The sequence below is a fragment of the Nicotiana tabacum genome, chromosome 10 (assembly GCF_000715075.1).
Source record: "Nicotiana tabacum cultivar K326 chromosome 10, ASM71507v2, whole genome shotgun sequence".
Classification (NCBI taxonomy): domain Eukaryota; kingdom Viridiplantae; phylum Streptophyta; class Magnoliopsida; order Solanales; family Solanaceae; genus Nicotiana; species Nicotiana tabacum.
Genome location: NC_134089.1, coordinates 134,680,524 through 134,693,386, shown reverse-complemented (window position 1 = coordinate 134,693,386; position 12,863 = coordinate 134,680,524). Strand labels below are relative to the sequence as shown.

Sequence of the window (12,863 nt, the reverse complement as noted above, 5' to 3'; positions counted from 1 at the left end):
TGGAATCCATTAAGCTTGTAGTATAGTCCAAGTAAGTCAGGTTCCCTATCTGTTTCTTAACAGTAAGTTTGTTAGATCATAAAAACATAAGGCAAGAATATTTAAAACCTATCACAACATTTTCCTATCGAGACCCCGTTGTCATGAAGTAACTTCCTTGCAATAAAGCGAACATTCAAGGGTAATGCCTCCCAGATCTTGAGGCTTATTTTAGGGAACTCGGATACCGTTAAACTGCCCTAAGTCAGCACGAACAATGGTTGCCTCGTTAAAAACCATGTCAGAAAAACCCATTTGGGACAAAAACTGGTCTAAGGGAAACAAAGTGCAACGCGTGCTTTAAGATTCAAAGCTTCGTGTCGATCCTTGTTGATAGCCTGTAAGTTTTAGTCGAAAAAATAGAGAGAATCGGAATGGGGTCGTACCTTTATTCGGATTTTGGATATTTAATGTGATCTTCCTCGGCATCAGGCCCTCGTGAATTTTGACCTTGACCGTTTCTCCTCTCATTTTGGCGAAGCTTCGACCAGACCCGCTGCCTCTATGGTCTCCGTTGTACGGTTGATATCGATCTCTATTCGACCTTGGCTCTCGATCGACGTCCCCTTTGATCCTACCCATGGTCCTGCTAGGATAAACTAACACCCAATGAGTCCCTAGTTGATCATCTGCGACTCTAATCTTCTACTGATACCGATTATGCACGTTGGCCCAAGTGTCATCCGGGTACTCAAGCAAACTTTGCTTCAACTGATGAGAAGTTATAGAACTCCGAGTGTTGAGACCTTGAGTGAGCTTGAACGGCCCAATCATCGGTGACGTGAGGCAAATCCATTCTCTCCGCTTGGAAGCGATATACAAATTCCCTTGGAACCGAGATACAAATTCCCTAAGCATCTCGTTTTCTTTCTGCCTTACCTTGAAAAGGTCTGACTTCATCGTTGCAATTTTAATGGCTCCTGCGTGTGCTTATACAAAATAATTTGCAAGTATAGCAAACGAATCAATAGAATTAGGGGGTAATTTATGATACCATATCAAGGCACTCTTTGATAGAGTACGGATTAAATTTCGTCATCTTCCAAGTCGTTTCCTTTGATGGCATACATATACGAGGTGACGTGTTTATTCGGATTGGTTGTCCGTTATACTTGGGAATCTCGAGCATACATAATTTCTTGGGAATTGGCTTTGGATACGAACTAGGGGGAAGAGTCTTTGTATGAGCTTTTTAGAATCTAGTCCTTCTAAGATCGGGGGTTCCCCTGGTATTTGATCAACACGGGAGTTATAAGTCTCCATTTACTTGTTATTATCCTTGATCTTCTTCTCCCCAGACTCCATTCTCTTGGTGAGTTCCTCAAGCATCCTCATAACTGTGGGGTCAATCCCCGAGCCATCTCCGTTTGATCTCTCTGGTGCGGGTTCAGCACGTCGAGTGTTCCACGGTTCAGCTATACTCCGAGTTTTATTTTGACTCTAAAGTTGGGCGATGGCAATCTGTTGAGCTTGCAGTATCTCGAATATCACTTGGAGACTGACTCCCCCAACTCCTATTCCTTGTGTTGCTTGGCCATCATATTTGATCTCCCTGCGTACACTTCCTCCGGGGTTTATCGGTGCTGCACCGACTCCTACATTGTTGTTTTCCCCATGAAATCCAAGACCATCATCGTCGTGCACGTGAGTGTTTTTTGAGTCTGACATGTTTTAACCTGAAAACAAAGAATCTCCGACAAGAACAAGTGTAAAAATAACGTATGTTATCAGAATCAGTAGTGAAATAATCACTATTATCTTTAGCCCCACGGTGGGCGCCAAACTGTTTACCTCGAAAATACGAGTAACAATTAAATTTGATTAGTGGTTTTAAAGATATGTGATTTAGTTCAATACCAATTGATAGTCAAGAAATATAAAGTAGAAATGAAAGAAACAAGTGAATCGAACCAATGTTACTCAGCAGAAGTGACCTCGAGCTTAGTGACCTCGAGATGGATTAAGAGCAATAAAGTAGAACAATAGAAGTAAAGGACGGTTCTGATGAAGAGTAAGAGAAAAGTAGAATGGTGTATTCTTGCTAATGATGAGATGATGTTACAAAATGATTGGGGTCCCCTTTATATAATAGGAGAACCCTAAATAAGGTATCTTTTTATTTACAGCAAGGAATATCTTGATACAACTGTCTAATCGCCTAGTACGGAATCATACGATCCTATTTCGGGATTTACGCCATGATCTTGGGGACGTGGCAGGAATCTAGCTCATTCTATTACAAATTCATGACGGTACTATTTCGGGTTCGAGCATACTCGGCTTCGGTGTTCCTCGTACTCCTATCTCCAAGAATTGCATTCTGTCTTCGAACTCGGATCTGGTCCCTCGAGCTCGAACTCGACCTTACTTGGACTCGGGCTTTGGACGACCTCTCGAGCCTATAAATTGGGTAGCCCGATTTCTACCGTATACATTAATACAGAAAGGGATTTAGGCAAAAGAATGCAATAAAGAAAGGCAAAAATGACAAAATAATAATCTATATATATTAAAGCAAGAAAGTTACCATATATAATTGACATTATGGTTAAGCCAAGCGGCAAGCTAATAAATATCAATAGTATATGGTAACTTTATTCTATATTTGACTATTTTAGTTAACTACAAATATAATATATATATACACACACACGGAATTTGAATTAAAAGATATTTTTGAATTTATAGTTAAGGTTCTAAAATTCAAATTTAAATTAAAAATAAATTTTATCTTTTTTATCATGTTATCATACTTAATTCGGTTAATGATCATATGCAATCACATTAGGAACTTTTGTTATCTTTTCTAATTATTTAAAACTACTTCGCCTCTAGCAAAAAAAAACTACTCCATATAACTATAAAACAATTTCACATTTAAAATCCTATAATTATAGTTCTTTAAAACACTGTAGCTAGATTTGAATAAAACGAAATTCTTTTAAAATAATTGTAATATATAGACTACACGTCTATGTTTTCTAAATAACAAAAAAAAAAGTTTACAAAATCAAATAAAAGCTTACTTATATATATAATAAAGTAAACATACATGCCGAAGAAAGAAACATCACAAAATCAGTCAATATTAAAAAAAAGTTGTTTCTTTTTTCTTCTTGAAGAATTTGTTTGAAGAGTCAATTTGTATAAATGGACATCAAACAAATAACAAAACTTTGGCTATACAATTGCTATCATTAATTTCAATTTAGCACATTCAAGGAATTGAAGGGTATAAGCTGAAACCCCTTCATTTAGCTGTAGTCAAGCCAATATTGCAAGGGTATAATATTTTTTTCGTTGAATAATATTAGTTTTGAATCATTAGATTATGCAAAAGATTTTTTTTAAAGTCAACAAGAGATAAATTGGTTTCTAATTGATAGTTTCTATAGCGACTTTTAAGTGTAACAAATAGTATATATAAAGAAAAAATTGGTATGACGTGAAATATGTTTTTTAAAATGTAAACAAATCATTTCGAAAAAACTCTTTACTTTTTTTTTTAATTCAAAGATAATAAAAATATAAGATATAGTTTTAAAATTATTATAATAGAAGTTATATAATGGATAAACTCAAAAAACTGAAATCTTATAGAATATTTACATAATATCCGGTCATATTTATTGTTTACTTTTTATAGCTAATATAAATAGATGATAAACCGACAACACACGATTATACACATATTATATATGGATTATATATAAATTACACATCATTCAATTTTTTAATTTAAGTGGTCGGGTGAGCACCTATTTAGGCTGATTAGATAAAGCAAAAGAAAAATATGAAATAATTTCAACTAAAGACTAAAAATATAATTAAAGTTCATATGAAGACAATTTTTATTAAAACTCATCCTTTTATAGTGAAATAAATTAATTAATAATGACATAAAAAATAAGATAAAAGAAAATATATATTGAAAAAATGTTACAAAAATCTAAAAGCGAGAAATAAAATGTGAGGCCCCGTGAAAATTTTCACTCTAAGCCCGAAAGCTTGTAGTGGCAATTAGGATCATGTGTTAGAGATGCGTAGTTCGGACCTTTTTGGACTGATCTATGCACAAAAAAGTCAAGAAATAATGTTTTCCAGAAAAGTGTGATTATGCGGTCACATAACAGGTATGCGGGCCGCATAGTCGCCGCAAAATGAGTCAGTGTGTTGGTCAAATTTGAGGTCGACTATGTGGTCGAGTATGCGATTGCATAACCAATATGCGGACCGCATAGTCGTCGCATATTTTCCCTTGGGATTTTGTAAGGGGCAGTTCTGCTGTGCATTATGCGACCGTAGAACGGGTATGCAGACCGCATTTCTGCCGCATACCCAGACAGTGTGTTCAGGTTTTGGGGAGCATTTTTGCAGTCCATTATGCCGGCGGCATGTCAGCTTTGCGATCGCATAGATCCGAGTCGGAGCTCCAGTTTTCTAAATTTTAAACCCGACTCCCTGTCGTTATATCCTATGCAATAGCTCATTTTGAGCCCATTTCCTGACATTTTTAGAGATAGAGAGGAGGGTCTAAGAGAGGGGAAGTGCTTCCCATCAAATTACTCCATGAATCCTTGGTAAATCATTGAGGATAATCAAGTGAGGGACCTAAACCCTCATCCCAAGAGGTAAGGCTTCATCACCTCAGCTCTCATTTTTACACATAGCTACAAAGGGTCATTAATGAGGTAATTCATGGGGGTAAGGGGGTTTACATTGCATTCATGTGTTCTTGAAGAGTATGAGGAATTATAAAAGAAGAGGCATGGGTAATGGGCTAGTGTAATCTTTCATAAAAGAACCATAAGGCCTTAATGAACACTAACTGCTCGGTAAAATGCTCAAGAGAGCTTAGATTATGATCTTTTCTTGATTATAAGTTAAATTGTGCTATGTTGCTTAAATAGATTGAAGTGCGAACATTCCGGAATGTTATAGGATTAAGGAAAGCTCGGTTGAGGCATGTATGGCTAAAACCCGATCTTTTAGAAATTGAGATTCATCGGTGATTATATGAACATGGTAAGATTAAAGTTGAATTGTTGCATTGCTTGTTATTTTACATGAATTAGTGTTGTAACCTTATGTGTGAAAAATGTGTCTCAACATGATCAATGTGCTATCTTGACAACTTGAAAAGGGCAAAGGTATGAATTATGTATTGAAATGTTTAGACCCTAAATCGAGATTGCGGTTGAATATGTTGTGCTATCTATGTGAAGTCATATCCATGCTTACAATTTAAAGTTGCTCTTGTGTGCACCTTTTGTCCTAAATGGCAAAGCTAATATTGGAATTGGGAATAATGTAAAATGCGGCCTAGTGCCATGAATGATGTGATAAGTGGTGGGCCCAAGTGCCTATGAAATGATATATGTGAAATGAAATGATTACTGAGAAGGGAACAACGCCTTGGCAAGGCGGCCTAGCCGATCGTGCCGAGATCGGACTCCGTTCAAGATAGCGGTGGTATTGTGAATAAATTTCGGAAAAAAGGAAAACGAGATTGTGATTGGAGTGTATGTCTCGAATGAGGCAACCTAGCCGATCGGATCGAGATCGGACTCCGCTCAATATAGCGGTGGTATTGGAAATAAATGCGAATAGTATGGAATGCCCCAAACTAAAAGCTATGGAAAAACGATGTGAAAGTTGTACAATTCTTTTGACTGATAATGCGGTAATCGTTCGAAGTTTGAGTTATATTTGTGTACTTGTGAATTCCTATTCTTGTATAGTTCTTTCTAACTAGATGGAGTTTAGTTATACATACTAGTACTATTCTATGGTACTAACATCCCTTTTGCTGGGGGTGCTACATTTTTAAATGAGTGTAGGTGGCTCCATTGCGGATAGTGCCGATCGTGTGTAGTGGAGCATCCTTCTTCTCAAGAACTTGGTGAGCCCTTTCCTCCTTCAAGGGGCCATATTGCACCTCTTTTTATTGTAGACCTTCACTTTTGAGGTATAACCGGGGCCTTGTTGCCGGCGTTGTCACATTTATCTTTTGTATTCTTAGAGGCTCCGTAGACATATGTGTGGGTCATGTGCGGGTGTTGGATGGGTGTACTAACTATGTTGTAATTCTAACTCCTGTTTCTCTAAAGTATAAATATATGGAATCTCGGAACTCATTTACGGTTTAATGTGGTGATTAAAATGAACTAGTAATGTGGGATGTACTATCTTCCCTTGTTTAAATAAACGGAAGCATGGTTTTATTATTCATATTGAGTTGGGCAGGTAGTGTTTGATAAGGCTTGCTCAGTTGGGATCACTCGACTGAGCCGGTCGCGCCTCCCGAAGTTGGGGCGTGACATAAAAGATGACAATAAATTTCTTCTTATGTTTCATCTTTGTTGAGTATAAAAATTTTGAAAGTTAATCTCATCAATTTCAAATATTTTTTTTTCAACTCAAATACATAGATTATAAGATAAGGATATCTTAGAATATTTTTTTTAATTTATATTATGTGTCATTTTTAAAAATTCACTATTACTAACAAACTGATATGATATTCGAATTTGAATTGGAATGTAATTTGAGTAGTTTGCATTGAGGTTAAGCTAAGTATGATGTCGAAAAATTAAACTATTTGACAATTTAAGACAAGATATGCAATATTTTATAATAATAATTAACTAATTTAACATTTAATGATTCAAAGAACAAATTTTTTGTATATAGGGTATTAAAAATTCAAATTCCGTGGCTAGAGATATCGATAAACTTAAGATGGAGTCATACTGAAATAAATCCGGTCAAAGAATCATTTAAAATTTTAGATAGACAATTAAAGTGGATTTTAAATTAAGGATAATATTTTCACTTGCATCATTATAAAGATACTCATTATTATAATATATATAAAGTTTTAGAAATTGAAATTTCAAAATAGAAATATTTTTGAAAGATAAAATCATACCAAATAAGAATTCAAGTCTTAATGTAAGAGTCACGTCGTAATCAAAGAATCGTTTATATCGTGTCAACCTTTGTGCTTTTCCATAAATATGAGTTATTATTTCACTTTGTGGCTATTTTTAGGTTCCAATGACACCTATGAGAATAGTGCAAAAATAAAATTATCACTACGAGAATTGAGAAAATGTTAGTCTTTTTTCATGTAGTGTTTCTTAATTAATATATGACGATTATCTATAATTAGTTAGAAGGTTTAAATGTTAAGGTTATTTACATATTCAAATAACTCAGATATTTAACATGGTTAATATCAAATATCAAAATGGAGTAAAAAAAATCACTAGCTAAAGAATTTTTTATATTTTTAGATAGCTAACTAAAATGAGTTTTGAATTAAGAATAATATTTTCAATTACATTATTATAAAAATAATTATTATTGAAAAATAATGCTTTAAAAATTGAAATTTTAAGAAAGAAATAATTTTTAAGAGATATCAACACACCAAATAAGAGTTCAAGTAGTAGTAAAAGAGTTAAGTCTTATCCAAAAGTCATTCATTGTCTCAACATTTAATTGTTTTGCCATAAGTATGAGTTATTATTTTGCTTCCCGACTATTTTTAGGATCCAATGACACCGGCAAGAATGATATCAAAAAAGAAAAATAGAAGAAATGGTTGATTTTTTTCATGTCGTTAATATCCAATGATTATCTATATTTCTCGAGAAAGTGTAAATTTTAAGATTATTTAAATAAAATCCAAATAACTTAAATATTTAACATGATTAGTGTCCGCGCATCCGCGCGGGTACTAATAGTAGTAATAATAATATAGAAAACATATAACCTACCACATAATCGTCGTGGTCGGTCATTTTTATTTTCCGAGGTCGGTCATTAGGCTTATCCTAATATTTAACCTATTTCTTTCTTTGTTTTCTTAATTTCAGCAAACCATAGTTTTCACGGTAAGAAAAAAATAAAAAAAGTCAAAACATATATGAAAAGAATGTGAACAGAAAAATAAATATAAGTACAAGTATGAATAAATACGAAGTGCAGTAGTAGTTGTACGAATCTACAAATTACAGTACGACGGACCTTCCTGTTTAGCAGTGAAGCTAAAGCAACTATACTATTCCCAAAATATACCTCTATCTCTCTACCCAGAAACAAACTTTATCCCTTTTTCTAGGTTATTTTTTTGGGTTAATTTGATAATAGAAGCGAAACCCTAGGTTTTGGATCGTTGAAAAATGGCATCTGGCTCATCGGGGAGACCAAACAATGCGGGTTTTAATTTCGGGTCGGATGGTATTTTGTGTTCTTATGAAGACTATGCTGCTAATCAAGACCCATCTAATGGAACCCATTCTGATCCTGTGATCGCTCCCAATTCTGCTAAGGTGCTGTTTATTTTTTCCCCCTAGTTATGTAATATAAGGTGAAAGTTTTTGGTTAGTTATGCTAGTTGATCTTTAGGGTTTTGAGATATACGGGGAAATTTAGTGAATTTGCTGTTGGATTATGCTAATAGTTGCTTAATTAGGAATTTGGTACGGATTTTGTGCCTCAAGTGAATGCCCTTGATCAAAGCTAGTTTTATGTTCTTTTTGTGTCTCTGTTGCATTTAGCTATGGAAATGAAATCTTTTGCTGGTAAGGAATAGCTGTAGCTCGTGCTTCGGTTTCTAGGATTGGCTGAGAAAATGAGATACTATATTTTGGAAATAGGAAGAACATTGAAACATATGCTACTTTAAAGCAAAGGGACTAAAAGAGCGTTCATTTTTTATATGGTTATTGCTGTGATACCTGACCCTGTCAGCTCGACATTTTTGTGTCTGATTGGTTGCTAATTGGGTTCTTCCCCCAACTTGACCGGTCTGTGGAAAGATGCTTTTGGTTAAACTAAATGTTGTTTGCATCATTGTTGGTGGTGCTTGCCATTCTCTGGCTTATGTGCATTTGTTGAAGAAAGAGTTTGATTTCCATTTTTGATACAACCTCACCTTCATTTCCGTGCTTTCATTTTTTGGTATTATTATCTTGTTCTTCTCTTGCTCCATGTTAAACTTTTCATTGATATCTTTCTTTGCTTCAAAAATTCTAGGAACTGAGATTATAGAAGAGAAATTATAAAGACTGTGTTGAGAATGTTTTGTGATTTTCAAGAGCCAAAGGTTTACTGACTCAACACTTGGTTCGCAGTTGGTTCAGCTAGTAATAGTCCATTCTTGAGATATTGTCGTGTAAGCTGGGAGCTAAAAGCATTGATGCCTCTCCATTACCTTCCCTTTTCCCAAATGATGATCTAGCCTCTTCTTCCCTATGGATTCTTCTCCTCTCTCTATGGATTCTTCTCCTCTCTTTTTTGAATAAACAAATAATGAAACTGCAAAAACAGGTGACTAAAGTTTGACCAGGATGAGAAGCCGATACTGTCTCATGCCAATCTATGTATGGTATAAGAAGTTGTATTTCATTGAAATCATTTAGCACAGTATTGATTAAATCATTTCGCGCAGTATTGATGGAAAAAAATCATTGGTGCACATATCCTTGGGTTGAACTGGTTTTAAGGTCTGATGGTGAAACTTGCGCCTGGGTTTTATCTAGCACTTTGAAAGTGACCATCAAATAGTTGCATTAATGGGCCTTATTTGGACCAATTTCGCGTTACCATAAGGATTAAGTTCTACTCCACAATAATGCTTATGTAATCTTTGCGAGTATTGATACAAAGATCCATGCTACTATATTCATCTAATCTAACCTTTTTAATTCAGTATAACTCAATTAGGGTATAAATTTGTAGAAGCATTGCTTTTTAAGAATTTTAACTTAATTTTGCTCTTGTATTGAGTAGGAGTTCCACAAAAGCAGAATGACAAGGTCATCAATGTTTCCTGCTCCAGCATATAGTCCACCAGAAGAATCTTCCTTCAATCAAGACATGATATCTACTGTTGAGAAGACCATGAAGAAATATGCTGACAATCTCATGCGTTTCCTAGAGGGAATAAGCTCACGCTTGTCGCAGTTGGAATTATACTGTTACAATCTTGATAAGTCTATTGGAGAAATGCGCTCTGATTTAGTTCGGGATCATGGTGAGGCAGATTCAAAACTGAAGGCTCTTGAGAAGCATGTGCAAGAGGTTAGTTCACGGCTTTGGGGGGGGGGGGGATTACATAAAGTTAGACTCTTAAAAGCTTACCACTCCCTTATGTCTTAAATTAGTTTAAAAATTGACCTGTTACTTATATAAGGCAGCACACATTTCGGTATAGTGTAACTGAGATACATATAGGGGAATGTGTTTCTTGATTTTTACTTGAAATTAGCAGCTTTATGTCTGCTGAATTTTCTTGGACCTGCAGTTTCTGGATAAGTTTGTGTGGTGCAGATCTGTTTTTAGCTTTTAAATGTGACTGCACGTAGAGAATTTTTTTAAACTAGACATCTTCTCCATTAGTTAACGTGGCCAGTTGACAAAATTCACTATTTATCTGATTTGGGTTGGTCTAGTTTGGAGGAAATCTGTTGTGAGTAGAATAACTCCCCATTATAACAGAGACACCAATAATGCCGATTGACTTGGAATATTTTTCTTTCCTATTTCTCTGCAGAGACGTGCTTTTTTGTTGGTCTTTTTTGTTGATTTTGTGCTTGAAGCTCTAGATGCACTTTCTGATATTCTTATGCCTCTAAACTTGTGCTTTTGTTGGTTCTAAGGCATATGGATGATTTCGTTCTTGCCCACTGGCAATTTTCAAGTTGCTCTTTGGTGTTCAATGGTTTTTCCATCACATTGTGTCTATAACTTAAATAGCTGTTGATTCCATTCAAAAACTTAAATAACTATTGATTTACTAAACTGTTCATCCTGCAGGTCCACCGATCTGTGCAGATTCTAAGAGATAAACAAGAACTTGCTGAAACTCAAAAGGAGCTGGCCAAGCTTCAGCTCGCACAGAAAGACTCAACTTCATCCAGCATTTCTCAGCAGAATGACGAGAAGAATGCTCAACACCTGTCTGATGCTAAAAAAAGTGATAACTCACCTGAAGGGCATGGACAGCAACTGGCTCTTGCACTACCTCATCAAGTGGCACCCCAGGCTTCTCTTACTAACCGACCTGTGGAGCAGCCACAACAGCTACCAGTGCAGCCTCCGCAACCAATTCCATCCCAAAGTATGCCCCAGTCACAAGGATATTATTTACCCTCTCCTCAGATGGTAAATCAACAAGCTCCAACTCAGTTTCCTCAAGGCCAGTATTTGTCATCTGACTCCCAGTATCGAAATCCTCAAATGCAAGTACCACCACAGCCAGCGCCACCTCAGGTGAATCAGACACCACAAGTCCAGTCAGTGCCCCAATATCAGCAGCAGTGGGCCCAACAGGTGCCTCAACAGGTTCAACATTCACAAATACCAAGTATGCAACAGCAAGCTAGACCTACATCACCTGCTGTTTATCCCTCTTATCCGCCCAGTCAGCCTAATCCTCCTCCTGAGACGGCACCCAATAGTATGCCAATGCAAGTGCCATTTTCTGGAATATCTCAACCAGTTGCTAGCCGTCCCGAAGCAATGTCTTATGGGTATGATAGGTCTGGCAGGCCCCTTCAGCAACAGCCTGTGGCGCCGCATCTTAAGCCTTCATTTGGTGCAGTGGGCGATGGGTATGCAGCTAATGGAGCTCATCCAACACTTTCTCCAGGAAATGCATATGTGATGTATGATGGTGAAGGCACAAGGGGCCATCCACCACCACAACCAAATTTCTCACAAAGTGGTTATCCTCCCTCCAGCTTCCCTCCCCAAAATCCGCAGCCTACCCCCAGTGCAAATCTGATGGTTCGTCCACCTCAGTTGGTGCGGAACCATCCATTCAAAGAGCTGATTGAAAAGATGGTGAGTATGGGCTACCGCGCTGATCATGTTATTAATGTGATCCAAAGGCTTGAGGAAAGTGGTCAGCCTGTCGATTTTAATGCTGTCTTAGACAGGTTGAATGGACATTCATCTGGTGGTTCTCAGAGAGGATGGTGAGGTTAAGTGATCAGGCCCAGCTTTTCTATCTGTGTTTCGTGAATGGTCTGAAAAACTAAAGAGTTAAAGTGCATTGTGACTCGAATACCATCTATTGCTGAATAAGGAGTCATGTTAGTAGTCTGAATCTGGTATATATGAGATCTTTAGATGCATTGTATATTTGTCATGTCTTCCGAAGCTTTGTTATTTTAACATGCAAACTTCTGAAGCTTTGTTATGTTTCCTGCAAACTTCTGAAGCTCTGCTATTAGTTGTAAGGGAACTGGTCTACACTTCTGCTTGAAATTGAAAATGCTCTCTTTTTCTTCTCCTTTTATCGATCTATGCCTAGCCGACACTAGGTTTACATTCTAGATAATCTGTTAGAAATGGTCTACTCTACTATCTAAATAATCAACCGCGATGAGTTAGGATGGGAAAATGGAGATGAGAAATATGTATCCGCAAAATCTCTTTCAGAATTCACTTCAAGTTTTGAGATTTGATGCTTGGGAACAACTTAAACATAATGTATCAAGATTTCTTTCTAATCGAATCAGCTTCTACTAAGTATTAGATCTTACTTTTGCAATTATTGTCTTTTCTATAAGTCATTAGATTTATATATGCATTGATAAGTAAACTCCAAGCGTATGAAAGATGTCACATAAAAGTTGCATGTGTTTGCTATATTAATTACTCTTCAATGAGAAGGGAGCATTAGACCACACTGTTGCCATGCCACTTTGTGTTCAAATTAGATAATTAAAGCATATGGCCTAGAAACAATTTAAGATGAATTCATGGTCCTGACTTTAAGAACTTCTTCAATGGTCAAATGTCTATAT

The 12,863-nt window shown here is 36.2% G+C and overlaps 1 protein-coding gene across 1 annotated transcript; it reads left to right on the top strand.

The window, feature by feature from the left end:
* Positions 1-7,978: 7,978 nt before the first annotated feature.
* Positions 7,979-12,347, top strand: LOC107816617 (uncharacterized). The gene is made up of 3 exons (XM_016642350.2): positions 7,979-8,378; positions 9,841-10,131; positions 10,867-12,347. Exons 1-3 carry the CDS (start codon positions 8,229-8,231, stop codon positions 12,031-12,033), a joined length of 1,608 nt encoding a protein of 535 aa, XP_016497836.2. The 5' UTR covers positions 7,979-8,228; the 3' UTR covers positions 12,034-12,347.
* Positions 12,348-12,863: the final 516 nt, after the last annotated feature.